The sequence below is a fragment of the Equus asinus genome, chromosome 5 (assembly GCF_041296235.1).
Source record: "Equus asinus isolate D_3611 breed Donkey chromosome 5, EquAss-T2T_v2, whole genome shotgun sequence".
Lineage (NCBI taxonomy): Eukaryota > Metazoa > Chordata > Mammalia > Perissodactyla > Equidae > Equus > Equus asinus.
In genome coordinates, this window is record NC_091794.1 from 110,858,428 (window position 1) to 110,884,386 (window position 25,959).

The 25,959-nt window shown below is 55.5% G+C and overlaps 1 protein-coding gene across 1 annotated transcript in view; it reads right to left on the reverse strand.

Moving 5' to 3' along the window:
* AJAP1 (adherens junctions associated protein 1) overlaps positions 1-23,645 on the reverse strand; it is a 127,326-nt gene extending 103,681 nt beyond the window's left edge. Inside the window, exon 1 of the mRNA XM_044769541.2 lies at positions 23,478-23,645. Coding sequence (XP_044625476.2) covers positions 23,478-23,506 — 29 coding nt within the window. The 5' untranslated portion in view covers positions 23,507-23,645. The remainder of the gene's footprint in view (positions 1-23,477) is intronic.
* Positions 23,646-25,959: the final 2,314 nt, after the last annotated feature.

Sequence of the window (25,959 nt, forward strand, 5' to 3'; positions counted from 1 at the left end):
AAAATGCTGAATGTCAAGAAGAGCAGAAGTAGGCAATGAGACAGAAATAGGCAGATGCAGAGGAAACGAGGCTTTTGTTTGCACAGAACTTTCTGCCAGAGACCTCGAAATATGGAGCCGGGGAGGCAGAGCAGGATGCAGCCTGCTCACCCGCCCTGTACCCCATGGGACAAGAACTAGAGCGCTCAAAGCTTCTCCCGGAACCAGGGCCCCAGGAGCGGGGGTCCCAGGACCAGCAGCTATAGCTGCTGCCCACCGCACCCAGAGGCCTGGCCAGCAGCCCTCTCATCAGAAAGTCTCCCTTGTGTCTGAGTTCAGTCCTTCACCCCACTCCCAGCGCTTCTGATCTCCTGTTGACCTCTGAACCCACGGCAGGGATCAGTAAACTGTTTCTAGAAAGGCCCAGGGAGCAAGTGTTTTAGGCTTTGTGGGCTGGGCAGGGGTCTCGATCACAATCACTCAGTTCTGTCCTTTGTAGCACAAAAGGAGCCACCGACAATCTGCAAACTCGTGGGTGTGGCCATGTGCCAATAAAACTTTATTTAAAATCATGCAGCTGAGGGATTTGGCCCTCGGTCTGCAGTTTGCTGACCCCTGACCTACAGGATCCTTACTAACGCCTGAAGCTTCACCAAATCTTCTCTCCAAGCCCTCTGTCCACCCACGCCCTGGGCTCTAATTCAGTCTCGCCGCCTGTGTGCAATCTCTGGGACCAGGGCAGCCAGATTTAGCAAAAAAAAATACAGGATGCCCAGTTACATTTGCATTTCAGAGATACACAGCTTTTTTTTAGTATAAGGATATCCCACACAAAACTCGGGACATACTTAGACCAAAAAAGCACTTGCTGTTGGTCTGAAATTGACACATAGTCAGCCATCCTGTGTCTCCTCTAGCACCCCTGTCTGGGGCGGGGAGGTGCGGTTCAACACATTCCACAGAGATCCCAAATTCTTGGCTCCTGGCTCAGGACCAGCGCCTCCCAGGAACCAGTGATTCCGATAAAGCCTTGATTAGAGCAGGCAAGAAAACGCGTGCGTCTAAAATGCCGATGGCGAACTGACTCAGTCACTGACCAGACGTGACGCAGAGCCAAGACTCACACCCAAGTCTGTCCACACGGAGACTGGAAGTCACTGCACAAACCCAGCTGTGGCGACGGCTGCCAGCTACGTCCATGTGTCCACAGCCCTCGGTGCAAAAGAGGACTCACGGACCCCCCCACCCTGCCCCACATCCAGAGTACAAGCTGCACAGAAGAGTGAGGGGGAGGGGGGGCTGGGGAATGAAGGAGGAAAAGAAAGAGAGAGGGAGAAAACTAGAAAACTGGACCATCAAGGGCACCTCACAGCTAATTTATTTGTGTCACTTATCCATTGCTGCCTAACAAATGACCACAAAGACAGCAGCTCAAAACACCACCCGTTCATTAGCACTTAGTTCTCTGGGTCAGAGGCCAGAGTGGCGCAGCTGGTTCTCTGCTCAGGGTCACACAAGCTCACAGCAAGGCACTGCCAGGCTGTGTCCCTTTCTGGAGACCCAAGGAAAGATCCGCTTCCAAGCTCCCTCAGGTGGTTGACAGAATGCAGTCCCCCATGGTTGCAGGACTGAGGTCCCGCTCTCCTCCACACGTGGCTCTCTCCATCTTCGAGCCACGTTGCATCTTTCTCTGACCCCTCCCCTACTGCATCTCTCCATCTTTCTTCTTTTCTCTGTGTTTAAGGGCAAGTATTGGACCCACCTGGATAATCTGGGGTAATCTCCCTATCTTAGGATCAACTGATTAGTGACCTTAATTACCTCTGCAAAGCCCCTGATGCATGTCAGGTGACATTCAGGACGTGAGGTCACATCACAGTCATAGCCCGGGAACTAGGGTTAGGACTTGCCTGAGGTTCACAGGTCCCCATATATCACCCACGAGACAGGGACACACACCACTGTGGACAAACTGGTGCACCGGACAGACACGGCCCCACCCCTGGAAATGACATTGGAGAGAGCTGTTATTTGCAGTGGGAGCACCTCCATCCTGGGTCTGGTGCCCAGCAAACCGCTGCTTTGGGGCTTAATGAGGAGTTTGTGTCAGACATTCTGCTCCCAGAACGACCCTTAGGGTTCGAGGTTCATCATCGTTTGGAAGCGCAATGCGGGGTCCCGAGCAGAAGCACACTATATCCCAGTGTCAGGTGGGCAGAGCTCATGCGGGAGCAGAGTCTTCCACCGCAGTGCGCCCGACATGAAAACACCCGCCTGTGTGTGGCCCTGCAAGGCTCCTGGTGGCTCGGCTGTTTCATTTTTGTCTGATATGCCTGGAGCTCGTTCATGTCTCAGCGATTTGAGGTTCAGCAACTTCGGTGACATTTGGCAGCCAGAGGTCCAACCGTGGCAGGCCCAAGAGACCCCTGACTGCTCCTTCCACTCGGCTCGGCTGCACACACGCTCCATGACAACCCCCAGAACCGTCCACACCCCGTGGAGACGCCCGGCTGCTTGGCTTACATGTACACGTCACAACGTGATCCGCAAGCGGCTCGGAGAGCCTCAGACCAGCTGGGCCCAAGCCAACAGGATCCCAAGGGCGGCAGGTGAGGGGTCCCGCGAGGACACCGGCGAACAGGAAGACCAGCACCCGCGAGAGCACTCGTTCTCCACGGTCTCTGCTCTCACCAGGCGCCCGGTGGGAGGTCTGCGCCGTGGGTCCCCGGTCAGACCAGTACAATGAAAGCAGGCTCGAACCAGCTTCCCTGTGAAACTTCATGTTCCCATTAACTACATTTTCTGGTTACCCAGGGATTTCAATTTTGTTCAGTCTCTGGATTTACGAAAACAGGAAAAATAATGGGCCAATATCTTTTAGATTAGAAGCACAGCTAACGAGGTTTCCATGTCGCCATGCCAAAATCCTTTGATGAATGGGCATATGACGAGGGCAGAGAACTGGGAGGGGCGTTTGGAGAAGGATGCAGGACCTGGGAGGGATCCTGGGGGGCACCCTGGAAAGTCGGAGCCATCCTGAGCCCAGGACCCCACGCCTGTTAGACGGGATGGCCTGGGTTCCAAAGCAGAGGGGCGGGAGCATGAGGATTAAGGCAGACGACGGAAGCACGCTACATGACACATTTTAAGTTCCTCCTAACAGTCAGCCGCCGTTGTTAGTTTTATAAAGACTGTCATCACAATGTCGGCATTATTACGCTTTGGACCTCAGTTTCTTCTACTATAAAATGAACACAAGCACCCAACTCTGCTCGTTGCTGTGAAGAACAACGGAAACAATGCAGGGGAAGTGTGATGCAAACCAAAATACCAGCAAGTGTTACTATCACCATCATCTCTGCAGAGAGTAATGATGGATAAGGTTCAGGATATTTTCTCAGACGACGCGCCTGCCAGGACATCCCTGAAAAGATGTTTTCCAAAATAAAATCCCCAGCATCAACTTAGCTTGTTGTCATTTGCTCTTTCCTCTCCTCCAAAAGGGAGAGGGCAAAAGAACATTCTGGAAAACCGTGCTCCAGTTACTTGGGTTTTTGCTGGACACGTTGCCCAGTGGATTCTTGGGATAGGAAACCGCAGATGGGTGAGGCCGGACGGTGACACCTCCGCCTCGTTGCTGCTCAGCGACCGGGGCGCTGGAGCGGAGGGGCGGCAGGTTCCTGGGAGCCAGAGGCAGAACGGGCATCCTGTTTCGGTGCCAGCAAGATGCAGCTCTCAATGCAAAGCGACAGTCTCAACAAGCTGGGTCATCACCGGGGAAGCTGCAAGTTCACGGCACATGGCTGGGTCACGGAGGTCCCACGTTCCTGCGAGGTCCGGGCTGGAATCTCACTAAAAGGATAAATGTTGGCTCAGGTATTTTTCAATAGACCACTTGGCTCAGCGCTGAGGTCCAGAAGAGGGGAAAGCAAAAGTCACCAAGAATAAGATTCATCCCAGGGCGACTGCTTTAATCCACTCCCAGAATGGCTCCTAATCCCTCTTTAGTGGAGAGCTTAGAAAAAGTGCTGCTTCTCGCCCGAGCCTCCTCCCTGGGGATGTGTTGGGAGTAAAGACGGAACAGCTGCTCCACGCCCAGGGCTCCACGTTCGGCCCACAGGCAAAGCGGGGGACCGTCTGCTCTGAGACGGGGCAGGGGGGCCTGGGCTGGCTCCGCCACCGAGCAGCCACCGGTGCTCGCCAGGCGCTGGGCTGTGCTTTTCACGCACAGTCACCATCCTCCCTGCCCCACGCAGGGTGACGTGCCCATCCTTCAGGTGAGCAAACCCAGGCTCGGAGGGACCATGGGCACTGCTCGAGATCACACACGCGGTGCAGCTGTTTCCAACCCAGGCTCCTATGGGTAAAACCCACATTCAAGAAATGTTGGCACCCAGGCAAGCACCCCATAGAATCAAAAACAGGGACCGAAACAGACACTCGTACATCCATGTTCACAGCAGCACCATTCACAATAGCCAAAAGGTAAAACAACCCAGATGGCGTCAATGGATGACCGGATAACAAAATGTGCTCCACCCACACAGCAGAATATTACTCAGCCATACAAAGGAGTGAGGCACTGACACAGGCTACAACGTGGATGAACCACAAAGACACAAAAGGTCCCATATCGTCGGGTCCCCTTTCCATGAACTGTCCAGAACAGGCAGGCAAATCCGAGAGACAGAGAGCAGACTGGTGGTTGTCAGGGGCTGGGGAGGGCCAAAGGCAAGTAAGTGGTAGTTAATGGGAACCAAGTTTCCTTTTAGAAAATGAAAATATTTTGGAACTAGGTAGCAGTGATGGTCACAGAATATTGCATATGTATTAAATGCCACTGAAGCGTACACTTTAAAATGGTTAGAATGGTTATGTCATGTGAATTTCACCTCAATAAAAAAAAGTAACAGAAAAAGAAGTGTTGGCTGAGTCTGAGCCCCTCCTGTGAAGTCCAAATATGCCCTGTGGCCAAGGACATAATTCTGCCTGCTTGTGACTCGGTAGGACTCTGGAATTCCTGCAGGGAAGGGGGTTTTAGCACGATGCGAGGGGCTGAGGGAGATCACGTGGGGGCATGTAAGCCCACCCTTCCCATCCCCTAAGAGCTGCTACAGCCCACAGGCTCTCACGAAAACGAACAGAGAATCAGAGGCAGGTGGGCCCAGCAAGCAGGCCGGCCCGGGAGGGCTCCACACCACGGCCATCAGCCCCGGACGCGCTCTGCCTCCCAGACAGGGGCTCCCGGCTCCTGGACACACACAACAGCGAACAAGACAAGAACACATGGCCCTCTCCCCAGCATCCCCTCGGGGACTGGGCCGGGCGGGGGCTGCCGGAGTGTGGGCAAGTTCCTCTTGGAGCCCTCGGGCACCACCCTGAAGACTTTGCATAGCCTTAGAAAAACTGCTCCACCCCGCTCTGCCTCAGTTTACCCATCTGTGAAATAAGGCTGGTGGTATTTCCTGACCTTGGAGGGCTGCTGAGAGATGCCGTTAATTAACGTGTTTGAGCTGCTTGGCCGCTGATGGGTGCAAAGGGCAGAGACTGACTAATTGGTGATTTTCAAGTCCACCGATGCCTTCTACTCACCCCCACACAGCACACAGACACACACTCCATGCACACACCTACACACACTCCTACACACACACACACCCCTCACAATATACACACACCCTCCATGTATGCACCTATATGCACATACTCCACACACCCACCTATATGCACACACAAACACACCTACACAACACTTACATGCACACACATTTACACACATCCCACACACAAACACACATACACACCTTCACACACATACAGACACGTACATAACACCTGTATACACGCACCCCACACATGCATACACACACCCCACAAAGACACACACCCCCCCCCCCCCAGTTTTCTCCCTAAGCTACTTTAAGAAGAGGGCACTGCCACACGGGTGTGGACCCACGGGGACAAAGGAAGCAGCCCCCTGACGAGACTATTTAGGGGGGAGAATTCCCTACAGTCTTCGCCTTCCTCCTCGGGATCCCACACCGACCCGCTGCCGCGTCGTCACCTCGCCTCCCGGGGCGCTGCCCCAAATCCCCCGTGCAGTGTGGCAGGACGAGTCGAGCGTGCCCGGGAGGGGATGGTTTCTCTGAGGGGCGTGGCGGGGACAGGGCCACTCAGAGCCCTGGGGGGTGGTCGCAGCACGGTGCACGCTGTCCCACCTGGTCTCCAGCCAGCCTTCTCCCTCGGATGAGCTCCGAGTGAACGCGGACCAGAGTCGCAGGGCAGCTGGCTGCAAGCACACCCTGAGGACTGGCCGGCTGTCTTCCCTCGCCCGAGCCCCTCCCCACCACCGGGGCCTCCTCGGGGCCTCTGCCCCAGGGCGCTCAGCCTCCATTCTGATCATCCTCTGGGCCCAGCACCCAACCACGCACCCAGCACCCAACCACGCTCAGGGCTCCTCCAGGTCTGCTCACTCCCCAGACTCTCAGGGGCCCCCCTCCTCCCGCTCACCCCCCAGGGTCTCTTTCCCCTTCCACCTGAACACACACAGGCACAGAAAGAGAACCTCTCCCAGGACTTTCCATGGCTCCCCAGCCTACAGGACAGAAACCGGAGTCCTAGGCCTGGCGTTCAAGGCCCCACACTAGGTCCCAGCTGGCCCACCCAGGCTCCTCCCCATGCTGCCCCACATGCATCTTCCTCCCAGGCAACACAGCACCTGGAGACCGAGCAAATGGACCTGCTCCGCCCCTCCTCCACCTGCGCTCCTCCTGGGGAGGGGACCCCAGCAGGTCCCTTAATTGCCAGGTGCCTCTGTGTCCCTGCCAGTGAAGCATGCGCACCGCGAAGTGCTCCGCAACCGGCAGCCACCCGCTCCCTCGGCCTGGATGCACCTTCCTTCTTGGGCCCACCTAGCTCCTTCCAAGCATCCTCCCAGATGGGGGTCAAGTGCCACTTCCTCCAAGAAGCCTTCCCAAGGGCTCCAGGGAGAGCTCCCTGCTTCCCCCTCTTGGCTCCTGGTGGATTTGTACCTCTGCTTGGAAGTCCCTGCAGGGCCAGAGAGGGTCCCCCACGCCCTGCCCAGCACTGCACCTGCACGCAGTGGGCACTCCACCTTCATCTGCTGATGAAAGCATCAGGAGGGGCTCTTCTCGGCCCCACTAGGCCCAGAGCCAGCCTGGGCGGTGGTCCTGGGGCAGCAGACCCTGGAGGGACCACCTGGGCAGCCGATGCTACAAAGCCACAGCCTGACCTCCCACGTGACCTAGGCGTGAGAACGTGAGAAACAGACGCAGCTGGGAGCCCGCACCTCAGGTGTCCCGGAGCATCAGCTCCTGCAAAGGGAACAGAATTAGCCTGAGAAATGCTGAGGGAGGAAGGAAGCTGGAGCTGGGATTGCTGAAACAGAGCTCTGGGTGGTAAGGGCAGTAAATCAGCCCAGTGCCGGCCGGAATCGCGAGCCCGCGAACGCCCCCTGCAAACCCGCGAGTGTAACCCCACAGCATTGGGGGACCCGCGCGCCTAATGGGGCCATTCCATCCACATTCGCTGGGAGTTTGAAATGTGGTGCCATAAAAATAAACATGCTTACGCTCGTCTTGCATAATTGGCTCCCTAAAGAACCCTCGCGTTCTGAAAGCCACTGTGTCCCTCAGCAGGGAGCACAGCTTTCTCAGCATCTGGGTACGGTCCTCAATTTTCTCCTTACAAAGAAGACGGGGTGGAGGGCGAGGGAAAACAGGCCCCTGGGTGGGCTCTTTCCCTCCTCATTATAACCTTCTCCTGGCTGAGGGCTGGAGCACGGTCGTCAGCAGGTCTGGAGGCTGAGGCTTTTGTCAGAAGCCTGGCCTCGTGGTTTCGGGAGCTTCATCGCGGTATGCGAGATATAATGCCCCTGCCTGGTAACAGACTCTTTTTTAGAAAAGTCAATTTTAAAAAATAGTAGTTGCATGCCAATGAAGTCTATCAGCCGTCCCTGGGCAATTCTGCACCATCGCTCAAGCTGGATTTTTGCAACAATTTGGGAGATTGAATATACAAGGGAACATTTACTTTTTTCCTTTTTTTTTTTTTTTCCTGAGGACGATTTGCCCTGAGCTAACATCCACACCAATCTTCTTCTGTTTTTTAGTATGTGGGCCACCAGCACAGCATGGCCACTAACAGAGCAGTGTGGGTCCACACCCAGAACTGAACCCGGGCTGCCAAAGCAGAGAACGCTGAACTTAACCACTAGGCCCCCATGGCTGGCCCTGGAACACTGACTTTTGATCACAGTGCTGTGGGTCCAGGTGGGTGCTTACGGGGCTCCTGCCCAAGGTGAGGCGCACTGTTCAGACACTCCAGCCAAAGCACATCGGAGCCAAGTGTAGCCGCACCCAAGGCTTCTCGGAAGGAAAACGCAGCAGCTGTGGACTTGACCTGCCCTGTCTCTCAATCACGACCTCCTCCCAGGGCCGTCCTCGACCTGCGTGGGGACAGCGTTCCCCACCCACCCCGGCAGCAGGGTGCTGTCCAGAGGTTCTGCAGCCAGTCGTGGGGAAGAGCCTACCAGGGGCAGCAGCCTTCGAGGCTCCCCAGCTGGTCGCCAGGCCGGCCCAACTCCTGGGGCCCTGGCCCCAACCACAGCGACAGGCTTCTGTCGCCACACGGGCACTCCATGGCCATCATCTTTCCTACCAGCCTCGGAGGACCTGAAGGTGGGGCCATGTCCTTCTCACCTCCACATCCTGGGCGTCCACATGTGTCCCACAGAGAGTGGGCAGGAAGGAAGCAGACCCTGGACGTGGGCTCCAACCCCACACCATGCTGCCTGCCCAGGCCTGGCGATGTCATAGTCCTTCAATACATCCAAATTTTATATGTTGTCTTCTAGGCTAGGAAGAGCCGCACGGTATGGTTCAGAGGACAGATGCTGGAGCCCAATCGCCTCAGTTTGAGTCTTAGCTCTGCCATTTACTGGCTGTGTGATCTTGGGCAAGCCACTCAACCTCTCTGTGCCTCCCCTGGAAAAAGGAGATAATTAAATACCTACATCACAGCCTGTTGCGAGGATGAGTTAAGATAAGTCAAGCGCTTAGAGCACAGCCTGGGACGCAGTAAGCACACATGTTCACTGACACATACGGGCCTCCACAAAGGTGTTCAGCCCATGACTACTAGCGAGCGCTGCAGTCAGTGCGCCTGGGGGCACCTTTCCATCTGTGAGCCTCAGGAACTCAGAATCCTCAACAGAGAGCTCAAGGAAGCAACTACGACCAACCAGCACTGGTCACCAGAGGTGAGCTCTCTCCTCCACGCCCGGGTCTGGAGTCCCTGCTCTTGACATCGGCCAATGCGCTGGCATTTGAGAGCAGCACCCCTCTAGGGCCCGCTGGGCCATGAGTCCAGTGCACACACACGGCTGAGCCTGGGAAGGACGCCAGGACCCCGCCCCCAGCCTGAAAGGCAGGATAACAGGTGGGTCTGCTGTCTATTTGCGTGACAGTAAATACTCGCTTCACTGTTTTCCTTCTACAAGATCACGTTCTTCAAAGGTCCCAGCTCCTCTGATCTATCTCCTTCTCGGACCGCACACAGTGTGACTGAGGACAGGACCCAGCACTGTCTCTTTCATCTAAAAGGATACCCACAGCCCTTTGCCAGGAGGCTGGACTTCTAGCGACACTGTCCTCTGGAAGGAAGCACGCCATCCACTGAGACAGCAGGGCGCCTCCCTCAGGCTCCCTGGGGCCGAGGGACACAGCACCCCGGCGCAGCGGGAGGAGGCTCCATGGGGGGGCTCCTCGCAGGACCACCTGCCAACCCCTCCACCCCACCCCCCCCATCCCCAGCCAGGCACTGCCTTCCTCCAGCCACGGGACCCGCGCCCAGGCCAGTGGCGAGCCCCTCCTCCCATGAATGGAAATGTTCCTTCTCAGAGGATCCACGCCGAAGCCAGCGGAAACCTCTGTCCCCGTCTCCATCTCGCCAAGACACAGCGCCACGGCGACACACAGCTGACACTCAATAGATGTTTATCAAATGAAAAATGAACAAATAGACAATGGCTTGTTTGCAGTCAGCTCTTCTCCTTTGAGGGAAGGGAAGGAGCAAATCTGAAGCCGGAGCTGGAATCCTGGACACCTGGCCCGGAGCATTTCCACCAACCCGACAACGCACGGGGTCTTCTCTGCAAGCCCAACCCCAAGCTTTCACTGCCGTGGTTACAAAGTATACGAGGTGGCAAGAGAAGTGGATACAATGTTCACAGCAGCGTGATTTGCCACAAAGTAGAAACCAGCCAAATGGCCACCGCAGGTGAGCGGAGATACTGACTGTGGTACGTCCAAACCTGGGATCGACTCAGAAATAATAAAGGAGCGAAGGAACAGGCTGCAACGTAGACAGGCCTCAAGGACATTGTGCTACTGAGGAAAACCAGACAAAAGAAACACATATCGTATGATTCCATTTACAGGAAATGTCCAGAATAGGCAACTCTCTGGAGATGAAAATCAGATTAGCGGTCACTTGAGGCTGCGCGTAGGAACGGAGAGAAACTATAGACTCGAGGCATTTTAGCGGGGCTGAAGGAAATGTTCCAGAACGGCTGTGGGAGGGCTGCACACGGGGAACTCACTAAAAATCATCGACTTGTACACTAACATGGGTGAATGTTATGGAACATAAATCATACCTCAGTAAACACACACACACATGTGCACACACACACTGGGCAATCCTCTTCACCCAGGCTCCTAAGTTATGCTAAACTCAACTTTCTCCACGTGGCCATTCACTCATTTCCACAGTTTAATTTCACCAGAGCTCTCAAGACGGTCCTCCTCGGATTAAGGGCCATATTTATTTTAAATCACTAAATAGACCGACTAACAGGATCTGTGTCACAGACACGTTGTCCTCCCTTTAGGACATTTCATTAATCCTTAGCTACAAAGTAATCCCTCATCTGGACCATAAAGCTTGTCCCTGCATCGTGGGTGCCGGAAGCACCTGGGACTCCAGACTCAGCTGGATTCGAGGGCTGCATCGCAAAGCGCTGACCTGACATCGCGGCAGCTGGGTCCTTCTAGTTTTGTTCTTTTTTTTTTTTAATTTTGTTTTGTTTTTCTCAAAAGGGCAACATGTAACTTAATCAAAAGAGAAGTAGATTTTATATAAAACATGGGGGCCAGGGGCCGGCCCCATGGCCCAGTGGTTAAGTTTGCACACTCCGCTGCAGGCGGCCCAGTGTTTCGTTGGTTCGAATCCTGGGTGCGGACATGGCACTGCTCATCAAACCACGCTGAGGCAGCATCCCACATGCCACAACTAGAAGGACCCACAACGAAGAATATACAACTATGTACTGGGGGACTTTGGGGAGAAAAAGGGAAAAAATAAAATCTTTAAGAAAAAAACAAAACAAAACGTGGGGGCCATAGCAGACAGTGGGAAGAGCATGAACGAACCTTGAAGTCCATGAAACCTGGGTTCAACTCTCAGCTCTCCCACTAGCTAGCGGTGTGATCTTGGGCAAATTACTTCACCTCTCTGAGCTTCAGTTTCCTCCTTGTAAAATGAGAGCAACATACCAGCATTGCAGGGTGGTCATGAGGATCTTGAGCATGGACTGAGATGATGTATTTTGCTTGAGTCACTTAGTGCAAAGCCTGGGTTATTGAAAGGTATAGAACTAGTGTGTTACCATGCCTCCTGGCTGGATGGAAAAGGACGGAACAGAGAAGTAATGGGCTGAGTTCAGATCTCAGAAGCTCATGGCCAAGTCTAACACAGAGCTCCCCAATGCACCACCGACTTCATTTAACAAGCATTTGTAGAGCAAGCACGCACATGCACACACACACAGACACACACTCCAGTTCTTTTATCATAAAGACCAAAATGAAGTGAAAACAGCAAAGCCACAAACTAACATTCTGCTTTCACAAACCTGAGGCTCACGTCTTACTGATCGAGAAACAAGAAACCAACTGTTTTCCCATTTGACTTAAAATCCTCGGAGCGTGGTCTTGAAGCCACCCCATGTGCCAGGCAGGGAAGTGGGGCTGTCCCCAAAAACGCTGCTCTATTTTCGGAGCTGACCTGATTTATGTAGGATCTGGACAGCTCTTCTTATCCAATAATTATGCACCAGGTCATTTATTACTGTCACTGATGATGAATCTCATAACATTAGCATCACCGCACATTCATTTGCTGCTGTATTTTGCATTCTAAAAAATGTGACAGAATCACAACATAGCAAATTTCGTAAAGTAAAATTTTCACCCCTTTCCTCATTTCCACATCACCCGTGACTGTCACTGAGTCCAAATACGTGGTCCCTAAAGAGGTCACACACGGACTCCCCAAACGATGAGGTGCTAATCTTTGACAGATAGGTAGAGACTAATAGCTTTTTAATTAAACTTTTTATTTTAGGTTAACTGTAGATTCACGAGTGCGGTAACAAGCAACAGAGAGACCCGCTCTACCCCTCACCCCATTCCCCCAGCAGCAACTCGACAGCATGTTGATGGAAACAGGATGTTGACACTGACACACTCGACGCAATCAGGATAGCAAGCATCTGCACCACCACTAGGACCCGTCAGGTTGCCCTGTGACAGCCACCCCCTCTTTCCTCCCACCTCCCACCCTCTCTCTAACCCCTGGTGATGACCACTCTGTTCTGCACATCCCTCCATGATGTTGTCATTTCAGGAACATTGCGGAATCATCACACAGTACGCAACCTCCTTGACCGGCTTTGTCCACTCAGCATAACTCCCTGGAGACTCAGGCAGGTTGCTGGGAGCACCAATAGTCCTTTCACTTTTACTGCTGGGCGCGATGCCACGGTGTGAATGAACCACAGTTTGTTTCGCCATTCACCCACTGAAGGGCATCTGGGTGGCTTCCAATTTGAGACTATTATAAATCAAGCTGCTATAAACATTCGTGTACAGGTTTTTGTGTGAACATAAGTCTTCATTTCCCCAGCATAAATGCCCAAGAGTGAAAAGCCCCATTGTACGGGCATGGTGTGTTCCATTTCAGGAGAAACTGCCGGACTGCTTTCCAGAGGAGCTGGGCCATTTTACCTTCCCACCTGCAGTGGAGGAGGGATCCAGTTTCGCCACATCCTTGCCAGCATTTGTTGTTGTCAATATTTTTTATTTTAGCCATTCTGATAGATGGATGGTGACGTCTCACTGTGGTTTTAATTTGCGTTTCTGTAGTGGCTGATGACGCTGAACATCTTTCCATGTGCTTTTTTACCATCTAAATATCCTTTTTGATGAAATGGCCCTGCAGGCCTTTTACCTGTTTCTAATTTCATTGTTTGAGTTTTTTCATGGTTGAGTTTTGAGAGGTCATTATGTATCTTGGATACTCATCCTTTGTCAGATATGTGGTTTGCAAATATTCTCTCCCACTCCATAGCTTATCTTTCATCCTCTTAAAAGAGTCTTTCACAAAGAAAATTTTAAAATTGTGATGAGGTCTTCTTTATCAGTTTTTCCTTTTATGAATCGAGCTTTTGTTGTCAAGTCTAAGAACTCTTTGCCTAGCCCCACAGCCTGAAGATTTTCTCCTTATTTTTTTCCTAAAAGTTTTACATGCTACATTTAGTTCTGTGACCCATCTTGAGTTAATCTTGTACAAGGAGTGAGACTCATGTCGAGGTTTTTTTTTTTGGGGGGGGGGGGGTTTGGCTACGAATGTCCTGTTGTTCTGGTACCATTTGTTGGAAAGCCTACTTTCCTCCACCGAACTTACACCTTTGTCAGAAACCAGCTGGGCATATTTGTGGGAGTCCATCTCTGGAGTCTCTGTTCCGTTTCATTGATCTATGTCTCTGCCCCCCCCCATTGATACTACACAGTCTTGAATGCGGTAGCTGTATAAGAAGTCTTGTCATCAGATAGACCGATGCTTCTCATTTTATTATTCTTTTTCAAAACTATTTTAGTTCCTTTACCTTCACATATGGGCTTAAGAGTAATCTTTATGTGCAAACATTTTGCTGGGATTTCTATAAGAATTTTATTAAACCTCGATATCAACTTGAGGAGAAGTGATATCCTTACCATGTTGAGTCTTCCCCTCCATGAACATGGTACGTCTCTCCGTTTACTTAGAACTTCTTGGATTTCTTCCATCCGCATTGTGTAGTTCTCAGCATATAAGTTGTCAGCATAATTTTTTTTCATATTTACACTGAAATATTTCATTTTTAAGCGATTCTAAATCATATCACATTTTTAATTCCAGTGTCTATGTGTTTATTGCTAATAGATAGAAATACAACTCACTTTTGTACATTTATCTTGTATCCTGCAACCTTCCTAAGCTCACTTACTAGTTTTAGGAGTTTTTATAGATTACATGAGATCTTCCATGTAGACAATCATATCATCTGCAAGTACAGATAGTTTCATTTCTTCCTTTCTGTATGTCTTTTATTTCCTTTTCTTCCTGTATCACGCTGGCTAGAACCTCCAGCACCATGTGGAATAAGAGTAGTGAGAGTGGACATCCTTGACTTGCTCCTGATCTCTGGGGAAAAGCTTCCGGTTTCTCACCATTAAGTATGAAGGTAGCGGGAGGCTTTGCAGATGTTCTTTACCGAGTTGCCCTCGATTCCTGTTTTCTGAGGGTTCTTATCACGATAGGTGTTGAATTTATCAAATGCCTATGATCATATGATTTTTCTTTGTTAGCCTTTTCACATGATGGATTGCACTGATGGATTTTCAAATATTGAACCATCCTTGCACCCCTGGAATAAACCCCACTTGGTCATAGTAGATGTTTCTTTTTATATATTGCTGAATCTTATTTGCTAATATTTTGTTAAGGATTTTTTTTTGGGGGGGGGCTCTATTTTCACAAGCGATATTGGGCTGTAGTTTTCTTCTTTTGTCCTGTCTTTGTTTGGCTGTGTTATCGGGTTCATAGAATGAATTGAGAAGGTTAGGTTCTTTAACAGCACTTTCCTGATGCCAGACCTTCCCCACTGAGGTCTCCCCTTCTCCCAACCTAAACATTCTTTCTTCAGGGCCAGGGATTCCATGAAACAGCATGAAAATGCCCTGCAGGGCCATGGTGCCCTGTGGCCCATCAGTCAGCACTGAACTCCTGAGATCACCCCCCTGGAGCCACTGCTGTTTATTTGCCCCCCACCCTTCATTTGCTGGAATCTTCACAACAGCTAATAGAACACTCACGTCAATTTAAGGAGCTTGCACCATTGGATTTCGCCAAAAGAAAGCACTCGATCTGCTATTCAGTCACCCCAAAGTTCCACAAGTTTGAAGGTAGGGGTCTTAGAATGAATCTGTGCCTTCAATTTAGTGCATTCAAAATAACTCACATGAAATCACAGTGGGAGCTGCCTCAGCTCAGAGGTTACCGTTTAATTTAAACAGAGCTCCCAAATTGTGGAACTGTCCAGCAAGACAAATTCTTTATTTTAATACTCAAGGAAGAGTGGCCACAGATGATCATGCAGGCATCTCAGCAAAGGGCACGCCTGTCACAGGTCTCACTCCGCTGCCCGGAAGCCCTGCCTGTGCTGGGCCTCACACTTAGTAGGCGCCCCACCAGGGTTCTGTGAAGTCTCCGGGTGGGCTCGTCCATGAGGGCACACCCTCAAAACCCCCTCAGTGCCCCCCTCGCGCCTGTGCAGCGCTGGAACCAGGTGCCTCTCTGCACACTTGTCAGCAGCCAGGTTCTAATGTAGGGGGTTCCACACTTTCTCATTCAGACTCTCCATCCCGTGAACACAGCAAGTTTCCTGCTTCAGGAGTTTTGTTTTAAAAACTGGTCTCTTCCCTTGGGGTTGGAGCTCTTGATAATAAGTGCTTTGATACCTGCTGGCCCCCAAACTCCCCAACACACACCACACACACCCACACATAGCACACACACACAATCACTCACACCCACATCGCACACACCCACATACACATGCAGACCCACATATACTGCCCAACAGATGCACCCACTGCCCCCCACACAGCATGCAAATACACACACCTACTGCTACTTCTGGAACAACATTCCTGAAGGTTTGCAGTGAAGCCAGGCGTTGAATTCGCCATCCCTCCCGGTCCCAGAGGGCCCGAGGTGGCAGGGACTCCTGGCATCGGGATAGGCTCTGGGCTGCAGTGAGGGGAGAAGGCCTGCCTGCAGGTCAGGTCTGGTGACTGTGCTTTGCTGGAGCTCAGGAGGAGCCAGTGGGATGCCACCCACTGCAGGGCATCTTCAGTCTGGACCACTTGGTTCCCACTGGCTCTGGGGTGCGTCAGGGGAGAACCCTGAAAACGACCCTCCAGGAGGTCAGCTCTCCCTCTGGCAGGTGACCCTGCTTCTGCTCCTTCACTTGTTAGCCTTACCTCTCCACCAACTGACCACCCGGCCTCTGACACCCCCGTCACAAGTGAGCAGGCTCTGTCACTCCCTCCTCAGGTCCCCAAAGGCTCTTTGTGACAAGCTGGTGGGGGAAGTGCCCCAGCAGGTATGAACGACCTGCTCGCATGGCCGGCTGCCTCCCTCTCAAGAGCGCGGCCCCCCAAGGCAGTGCCTGCCGGCCCCCACCTGCCCATCGTTCTGCCTCCATCATTGGCACTGACCGGGCACAGAGCTGGCACGCAGCAAACGGCCACTGTTGTGTTAGGAGGGCTGCGGGCCAGGCTGGTCCTCCAGAGCTCAAACTAAGGGAGCAACGGTGCCAAAGTCAGACACTGGCGGAGGAGGTGGCAGGCTCTAAACATTTACTTTTCTCACTTCTGAGTTTCCAGAGGAAAGGGTCCAATACGGCGGCCATCAGCCCACAAGGCCACTGAGCGCCCAAGGGTGGCCGGCCCACAGCGCGATGTGTCGTAAGAACGAATGATGCTGCTGATTTCAAAGACTTAGAACAGGGTAAGAATGTCAAATTAACACTATTTTTATTGATTGCACATTGAAATGATAATATTTTACATATATTGAGTTAAATATTTCATTATAAATTGATTTTTACCTGTTGTTGCTTTTTTCTTTTATTATGGCTACTGGAAATTTTCAAAATACAAATGTGGCCTGTATCATATTTCTATCGGACAGTGCTGGTCTCTACTCTGATAAGAGTATTTTTATTCACACATATTCCCCTTGATGATTGGACTGCGGAGTCCTTGAGGGCAGGAATCCACTCATTTCAGGGTCTGGGTGGCGTCTGGCTGTGGCCGGCCACCCCCCAGGGCTCAAGAGCCAGGGGAAGAATTAAAGGTAAACGAAACGAACGCAAACAGAGACGAGGGCTTTGGCTGCTCATTCACAGACACCGAACGTGGACACGCTCTATTAACTGTAGTCGCCAGGCCGTGCATGACGCCCCTATGATTTCTTCATTTTACAACTGAAGGGTTTGCACCTTTTGACCCCCTCACCCATGTTGCCCGCCCACCCACCCCACCCCCACGCCCAGCCTCTGGCAACCACCAACCTGCTCTCTGTACCACATGTTCGGAAGGTGCTAAGAGAGTGGACCATAAAAAGTTCTTACCACGAGAAAAAAAAATTGGGTAATTGTGTAAGGTGATGGATGTTAACTGACTTATTGTGGTGATCATTTCACAATGTATACAAATATCACATTGTCATGTTGTACGCCTGAAACTAGTAAGATATTGTATGTCAATTGTATCTCAAAAAAAGCAGACATGTTTTATCAAGCACAGGGCAAATTCTGTAGCTCACATCTGGGACAGAAGCAGAGGTGTTAGGTGTACACACGTCTGTTCATGGGCTCATACGCTGACCAGAGCTTCCTCTTTCGAATGGACTGGCTCTGTCGCCAGTTAACCCTTCTGGGTCCCTAGCAAGTGTATGAACTCCCCAGTCCTCAAAAGCCGAGGAGAAAGGGAGACCTCAGCCCAATCGTAAAGGCAGTAAGTTTCCCTTTTGCCACAAGCCCCTCCCCGTCTCCTGTCCTCCCTGGGTGTTACCTTTGTCCCCTCATCCCACTGCCAGACCTGTGCCACCTGCCTTCATGTTCTCTTCCCATCTACACCCACCCTTCCTCCCAGACAGTTAGAAACTGGATGCTTTCACTCCTATTGAACCAATAATGACTGAAAGAGCTCAAAGGCATAGTGTTTCCTGAACACGCTTGCATTCCAATTGTGACTACATCCTCAAGCCATAGGAATGAATCTCTAATGGTGGATTTGTGAGGGCCAGTAAGTCGTGTTGAAGAAGAGGTGTATCAATTTTCAGCAGGACAGGGCCTAAATCTAAGGCTGGCCCTGGCTGGGCGCTCCTTTCCTGAGTCTCAGTGTGGAGGTATGGACAAGTAACCACAAGGGCAAGACTTGACAAAGCAAGGGCACTGTACCAGGCATACAGTCACTCATCCGCAGACATCTCCTGAGCATCTACTACGTGCCAGACACTCTGCTCAAGAGGTGATAAAGAATGAGTCACAGCCCTTGCCCTCACGGGCCCACGGTCCAGAGAGCAAGGCTCCTCTCCAGTGCCAAACAGGAAGCCTGCACACAGTGCCCGAGGTCCCCTGGTGGACACGCCCCTTAGTCTCCACTGCCAGCTACACAGTCCTGGCACTGCTGTTGGTGCCGCCCTTTCCAGAAGCCTCCGAGGTCACACGCAGGCCCACACACCGACTCCCCCAGGAGGGCAGGTGGCAAGGCCTGAGCAGCCACATGGCCAGGACACTGCCCACACGGGGCTGGAAACCAGGGAAGGGCAGAGAGGCGGCAGGCCCTGCCAGCCAGCCCTCCTTGGCCAGCCACCCGAAGGAAAGTGCAATAAATGGCACGAGTCCCACTGAGGGGACAGAAGCAGCACAGTGAATGGCGGGCTGGGGAGGCGGAAGCACAGATGGACCCAGCATGGCCACCCCAATCTTTTCTTGGGTGGGAGAGGATCAAGAAATAAAGCAACACCCTATTGCAGAGTGCCCTCATCAGATGGAAACGCAAATACAAGCCCACGTCACCGCCCCACCCGCATCCACCCTTGGTCCAGAAGCAGGACCGGGCCCCAGCTGACACACGGCTCTGATGCCACCCTCCACTCTGGGCTCTCTTTGGGTCACGTGAAGATCCCCACCGACAAATGGTGGGGGTCTGACCTCTCACCATCCCTGGGCCCTTTGTAAAGAGAGAAGCCGGAGCCCAGCACAGCCACTTCCCTGTGCCCGCTGGGGCATCCCGATTAACTCCACGGTAAGCCCAGAGGCTGCTGGGAGACATCAGGCAGCTCACCCGCCCCCGGGAGCAGTCAGGGAATGAGTCCTGCACATCTTCCCGAAGGGCCTTCCGGGACCTGGTGCCCAAGAAGCAGCCTAACTCTTCCTGCTTGATGCTGGGTACAGACTGCTGCCCCTGGGGGTGGGGGCCAGAGCAGACAGGCCTCCACCAGGCACCCAGACCTGATGCAGCCCCAACGTGCATGGACGTAGGGGAAGCCAGGGCCCCCGGAGCTCTGACAGGGGCTTGCTGCAGCCTCTGACTTTCTATTAACTGAGAGTTAATCTGAGTTATGTAACCGCCACTCCCCACTTGGCAGCCTCATGGCTCCCGACGCCTTTGCATTCCTGGAAGGGGGTCTCAGAGGGAGAGAGTCGAGTGTGCGCACGGTTTGTCACTCCGGCTCCAGCAAGCCCCTGCTCCTGCCTCCCCCTCGTGCCTGATTGGCATCAGGCAGGAGAAACCCTCTCGAGCCAGACTTCAAACATGAGAATCTAGATCAAGCATATATTTGGCTTTCCAAGCTAATCTTTACATCAATTTGGTCTCTACTGACTTGTAACCCTTTGAAGAAAATTTGGCAACCACGCATGGAAAGCAGATGACTCTTACGTAACCCCAGACCAGAGCCCCTGGGCTCTGGGAGGCTCGGGGGTGGTCACTGGGGTCGGGGGTTTTGTGTTTGGCCACTCCATCATGAGCCGGGGGGGCTTCCATCCACTTGCTCCGGCACCCTCTGGTTGTCCCCCAAAAAGCCTGGAGAAAGGAAGGACTCAGGAAGCACACACAGCCCACTTCTGCCAAACACCTCGAGGGTGCCCAGGTCAGTGGGCTGGAGGCCAAGGCCGGGATGCGACATGGCCCTTCCCACCCCAGCCGGTGCCCCAGGTCAGGAGGATGCAGGATGCAGTAGGGAAGCAAGCCGCTCCCTCTGCAGGGAACCAGAGCCACACGTCTCAGGAAGGCACGGGGCTCTCCTGCCCTGCCCCCTGCTCATCGTCCCTTTGGATGCGCAGAAGAAAAGGAAGCAGGTGATTAAAATAAGTCAACAGAAAGGACCGACTGGGAGGAGGCCACCAGGCCTCCGCTTAGACAGTGGATCCCCTGAGGTGGGGGGGTGGTGAGGGAAGGGGGAGGCACCCACGTGGTGGAAAGATTTGAGCTGCCTCCTAAAATGGCCATTTCTGCCAGCATTATTGTCCCCGAGGAGTATCGCAGCCACTGGCACTCGACGATCCCAGTTGCAATCAATTCGGTAGCAGCAGCTGGAAATGGGCATGAGCCAGGATTCACCAGGAGGTCGATGTCTGTGGACAGAGTGTGTGCTTCCGTCCTCTAAAGCCAGGCTGCACAGCCCCAGCCTATGGAGGACTTCACAGGCAGGGACGGTGACAGCCCCCCCACTGGGTCCATGCGCGAGCCCGAAAGTACCACAGCGTGCACGGCGAGGGCTTGGGAGCTGTGAAGAGCCCCACGGAAGAAGAGAGTCACATTATGTTGTCACACAGCCCACCCCCACTGCACACACACAGTCTCCCAGGGCCTCCCAAACCTAGGGTGGAGGAACAGACAGTGACCCCAAGGGACGCGGCCTGGGGAGAAGGTGTGCCGTGGGCTAGCCACTGTGCTCTTGAGGATGCCAAGCAGATCCCTCGTATGCTCCGAGCCCTGAGCTGCAGCATCCACAGAGGGCTGTGGCCTGAGAGGCCACTCAGGACCAGGCATCCGGACTCGGAGCTCTCCGGCCACCGCTTGCTGAGTAAGCGCACCCAGCAAGCGGCCCTCGAGCCTGGCTGTGAGTGAGTGTCCCCCCAGCTGGCCTCACTGCGGGCCGCCTTTAAGAGACACCGTTTTCCGTGCTGTGCTGCTGGAAGGCACTTTGGAGCGTCGCTACAACTACCACCAAAAAGGCATAAACAGCTCACTAAGACTCAATCTGTGCTCCCCCAAGAAGAAAAGGCTACAGGCACAGCTCCTTCCAAACACAGGAGCAAAAGTCCAAGCCCAGAGCTGACAGCCCCTCACTCTGGCAATGCCCAAGCTGCCCCCGTCACCTAGGCTCCAGGCTCAGTGTCTGCCTGACATCACCAGGCTCGAACCGTGGCAGCAGGATGCCCAGTGCTCACCTGGGAGCCATGCAGGGGCTGGTAAGCCAAGGTGATGGGCTGTCTTCAAGGAAAAAGCACATTTCCAGGTCTCAAGCAAGCAATGCCCGGCTTTCGGTTACCACTATGGTGTGCCTGGTGGGATGCGAAGTGCCGGCCCCTCCCGGCTTGGGCCCCTTCTCCTGGCCAGGGGACAGCTCTAACAGACGTGACAGAGCCCTCTCCTGTCAGCCTCCCCAGCAGGTGACAGCTCGTCCTTAGAGGCACACTTACAGAAAATCTCTTGTGCTAACGCTGAAGGGAAAAAAAAACAAAAGGTCAAACTTCAAAATCACCAAGAGAACTATTTCCTAAAGCAAAATCCCAGGCAGCTCTCATGTGGAGAGGCTGGAGAGGAACCATTTCAGTGAATTTTGAACCAACACAGAGGTTTCTTTCTGTGCTATTTACTCTCCTCTCCCCTTATCCAAATGTACTAATCTTTCAATCTAACAACTTAGTAATAAAAAAAAAAGATGTCCATTCAAATAACTTGCCGGCAGTCAGGCCATCATCAAGCGCCAGACAGCAGCTCAGGAAGCATCTAGAGCTGAAGGTGCACCATGGCCAGGCAGGGACCCCTTTGATGTTCCCAAGGCCCTCGGGGTCTGGCTGAGACTGAGAGGCAGACAGCAGGGCACCAGGATGGGGTCACCCCTCAAAGCTGCACTCGCTCCATTTTGTCTGTGTCCCAGAAAGGCCCAGACCTTATCTAGTCGAAGCACAAGGTATCAACTCAGGCCGAGCCCATACCCAACGTGATCCGCTTCATACTTAACGTTTTAAAGCCCACGCGGCAAGGGGCTGTGGCCACCAGGAGAAGCAACGCGGCTTTCCAGAAAAAGGCCATGAATATATTTGACAGTTTTCACTAGATGTTTTAAAGTCTTTATCCCCAGAGTGGGGAATCGTCTCACAAACCAAGGGTAGCTAGGAAACGCTTGGCGTGCTCCATCCTCCTCCGATTTCTCAAAACCAGGACGCGCACTTGATCCTCCCCTCGGCTCGCTCCCCCCAGCTTTTCATCGGCGGCGGTGGGGGCGGCTCGGGCAGCCTTCTCCAGCAGCTCCCGGCCCCTTTCCTCCCCAACGCGGGAGCGCAGTGCATCCCAGTGGACAAACTCGAGAACCGCACGCTGGCTTTCTCCGCCTCCGCCTGTGTCCTCCCGGCTCTCGGTTGCAATCCGGGACCCAAACGCACCAGCTCCGCGGAACCCCCCAGGAGGCGACAGACGGCTCGGAAGCAGCCTGCCCCGCCAAGGGGTCAACGGTGCCCTGCTGGGCCCTAGGCCGCCCACGGCAGGGTCTGGAGGCCGAGCGCCAGGCACGCGGGCAAAGTTTGCCGAAAAGGGTCTTCCTAGGTACCCCTACTGCGGGCTCCGGGCTCGAAGCCCCGGTTCCAGTTGGCCCCGGAGTCCGGGACACAGACAAACGCTGGGACGCTCCCGCGGGTGTTGGGGGAGGGGAGGGTGCCCGCTCACGCTCCCCCAGAGCCCCAGTGTCTCCCGCCCCAGCTGCCCGCCAGCTGTGCGCGCCCGTCGGGCCAGGAGGTCACCGGCAAACAGCTGGATCGGCAGCTGGGAGCTCGGGAGGCCCCTGCCTGGCCCCGGAGCCCCGAGGAAAGGGAAGGGAGGGCAGAGTGGCAGTTGGGTTTTGGTTTCCTCCAACTCCGCCTGCCAAGCTCCCGCCGGGAGCCGGGGGCCCTGGCTTTACACGGCAGCCTCGGCCCCCGCCCTGGGTCCACGGGCCGCCGCACCCAGCGGCCCGCTCCTCGCCCCGGGCCCTGGGGAGGAGGCGCGCCGGGGCGGCCGGCCAGGACACTGCGCTGCTGGCGCCGGTAGCTTGCCCGGGGAGCTGAGGAGGGCGCCCCTGCCCGGACCCGGAGGCGCGGAGCCCGGGAGAGCCGGCCGCTCCCTGCGGGGCCGCGGGGCTCCGAGCTCCGGACTGGCGCTCCGACCCGGCTCCCAGCGCACGCCGTTGGCTGCCCGCGGGGAGCAGTCAGGGGGTGCCTTTATTTGCAACACTAAGCAAAGCACTGCTTCAGCCCAGCCGGGCACCCACGCACCCACGCACCCACTCGCACCCCGGGCGCCAGCCGGGTCGCTCACCTGAGTCCTAAAAGCTGTTGAATCCACATGGTCACGTTTCGGGGAGCGGAGCCTCAGACCTTGCTCGCCCCGGCCATCTGCGCGGCGCCCGCGCCCGCTCGCTTCCGTCCCGCGGCGCCGGTCTCTGGCTCTCGGTCCGCCGCCGCCCGCCGCCCGCCGCCCGCCACCCGCCGGCCGCGGGGCGCAGAACGAGTCAGAGCGCGGCCGCGCGGGGCTCCATGCCGGCCGGCGCGCCACCGCCGCTGGGGCGCATGGCTCAGGCGGGGCGGCCCGCGGGGGCGCACATCTTCTGGCCGGGGCGCGGGGCTCGCGGCCCCTCCGGGGGCGACCCAGGGAAGGCAGCGGCGAGGCGCGGGCGCCCGCGGCCGGCCTGGGAGGGGCGCGCTCCGGCGCTATGGCAGCGCGGCGAGGGTCAGAGGAGCCGCGGCTTCGCCCTCCCGGGGCAGCGAGGAAGGAAGCCAGGGGGCGACGCCGCGCACGGTGCGTGTCTCGCGGCGTGGCTCTTGCCTCTAGTCCGACCCCCGCGCCTAGGGGGCGGCGCGGTCTGGGGGCGCAGGCGGCGGCGATGCAGGTGGACGCGAGTCCCCTCGGCGCGCCGCCAGGTGAGGGGGCTGTGCCCAGGGCTCGGCCACCGGTCGGCGCAGCTCAAGTTGGCCGGGGGCTCCGTCTGAGCGCTCGCCCTGCAGACGGCCGCGGCACCGGAGGCTGGCAGGAGGCGGGCACGGGAGGCGCGCGGGGCGAGGGCGCCGTGGAGCGCGGGGCGTGGGGACGCGCGGCGGCGGCGCCGCGCCGAGGAGGCGCGCGGGGATCCCGGGGCCCCGCCGCCCGCGCCCACCGCGCCCGCCGCAGAGCCGCCCGCGCCGCTCAGCCTCCTCCCTCCGCGCGTCTGCCTCTCTGCGAGCTCGCCCCCGCCTCCCCGAGCGGGTCCCAACTCCGCCCGCCCGGCCCGGCTCACGTCACCCGCTTCCCCGCCCCTCAAACTGGAGCCCTAGCCCCCTGTCCTGCCCGGCTGCTGCTCGCCGCCCCGCCTCGCAGTGGTCCGCCTCGCCGCGGGGGGCTGTGCCAGACCCAGGCGACACCCCAGGCGGGGCCCCGGGCCGCCCCTTCCCCCATCCCGGCCTCGTCCGGTCCCCACCTTGGGAAAGGCTAGAGAAAGGCCGCGGGCTCGGATTGGACAGCCGGGCGCCGCCGGATGGTGTTGCCACGGTAACCAGATGGCCTGCGAAGCAGTTTGAGGTTCCGACCCGGTTACGGGTGCGCAGGGCGGACCCGGAGAGCTGATTTGGGGAGGGGGCGTTCCTGAGGGAGCGCTCGGGGGCTCACGGAGCGGGGGGGGCTGCGCGGAAAGTTTCCTCCAGGCGGAGCTGCAGGAGAGGGGCGCGGAGTCTGTGGGAGACAGAGGGGCCCCTCCCAGGGATTCCTCTCTTCCCGCTGCCCGGCCCCCGCCCGGCCCCTGGGGAAGAAGTCTCTGTGCCTGGTCGGAGCTTCAGCACCTTCTGCCCCATCCCAGCCCGGTCCCGAATCCCGACGCTCCAGCAGTCCTGGGCGGAGCGTCTGGCAGCCCCTGCTCGCCCCACCGCAGCTGCTACTGGGCCAGGCCGCTCCTGGCTCCGGAGGACTCGGCCTCCTGGATCCTCCGTTCTGGCCCCTTCCCCATCCTAGGACTCCCCACCCCACCCCCACCCCACCCCCACCCCACCCCCCACACTTACCTGGGTAGGCTTTATTTGCAAGACAGTGACTAGAGGAGTAAAAGCACTGATGGGGACCCTTGCCCTGGAAAGGTGACACACAAGACACTCCACTGAAAGCCACACCTGCTGACTCCTTGGGAAACCACAACACAGCCCTGCTTTCATCTCTCAAGGCTCTCCGGGGAGGTGCAAACCCGGCCTAGAAATCAAGCCAGTGCTGCTCTGAGGCTGCAGATGTGGAGGCGGGAGTCCAGTTAACTGATGGTGCCTGCTCCAGGCAGGTGCCTCTGCCAGCTAAGCTCTGGGGTCACCCTAGCCCCGTGCAACCAGCACGCAGGCCCCAGTGAGCCACTGAGGCAGCTGGGGAGGGGGACAGAGCCAGGCTTAGCATGGCTGGGACTGTGGCCTCCAGGCAGGCCCTTCCCCCTTGGGCCTCCAGGTCTTTGAGAGCCAAAGGGTTTAGGAGGGTAGGGTGACCTGCCTTCCATAAGATCCCGGAGGAGACAGACTGGGGCTAGGAAGGTGGCAGCAGGAACCCAAGTCTTGACATGGGCAGACCAGGCGCTGCTGTTTACTAATCGTGGGGTCCTGGGTGCATTATCTAACCTCGCTGACCCTCAGTTTCCTCATCTGTAAAGTGGGTTTCATGTTCCTTTCCACACAGAGATGTTTGTGGTGGTTAAAGGAGATGGCCTCATACCCAGTGTAACTGTTGTGGTCCAGAGACACACCAGGCTGAGCCAGCATGTTCCCTGCCTGGCCGCTCATGCACCGGCTTCCCCCTAGAG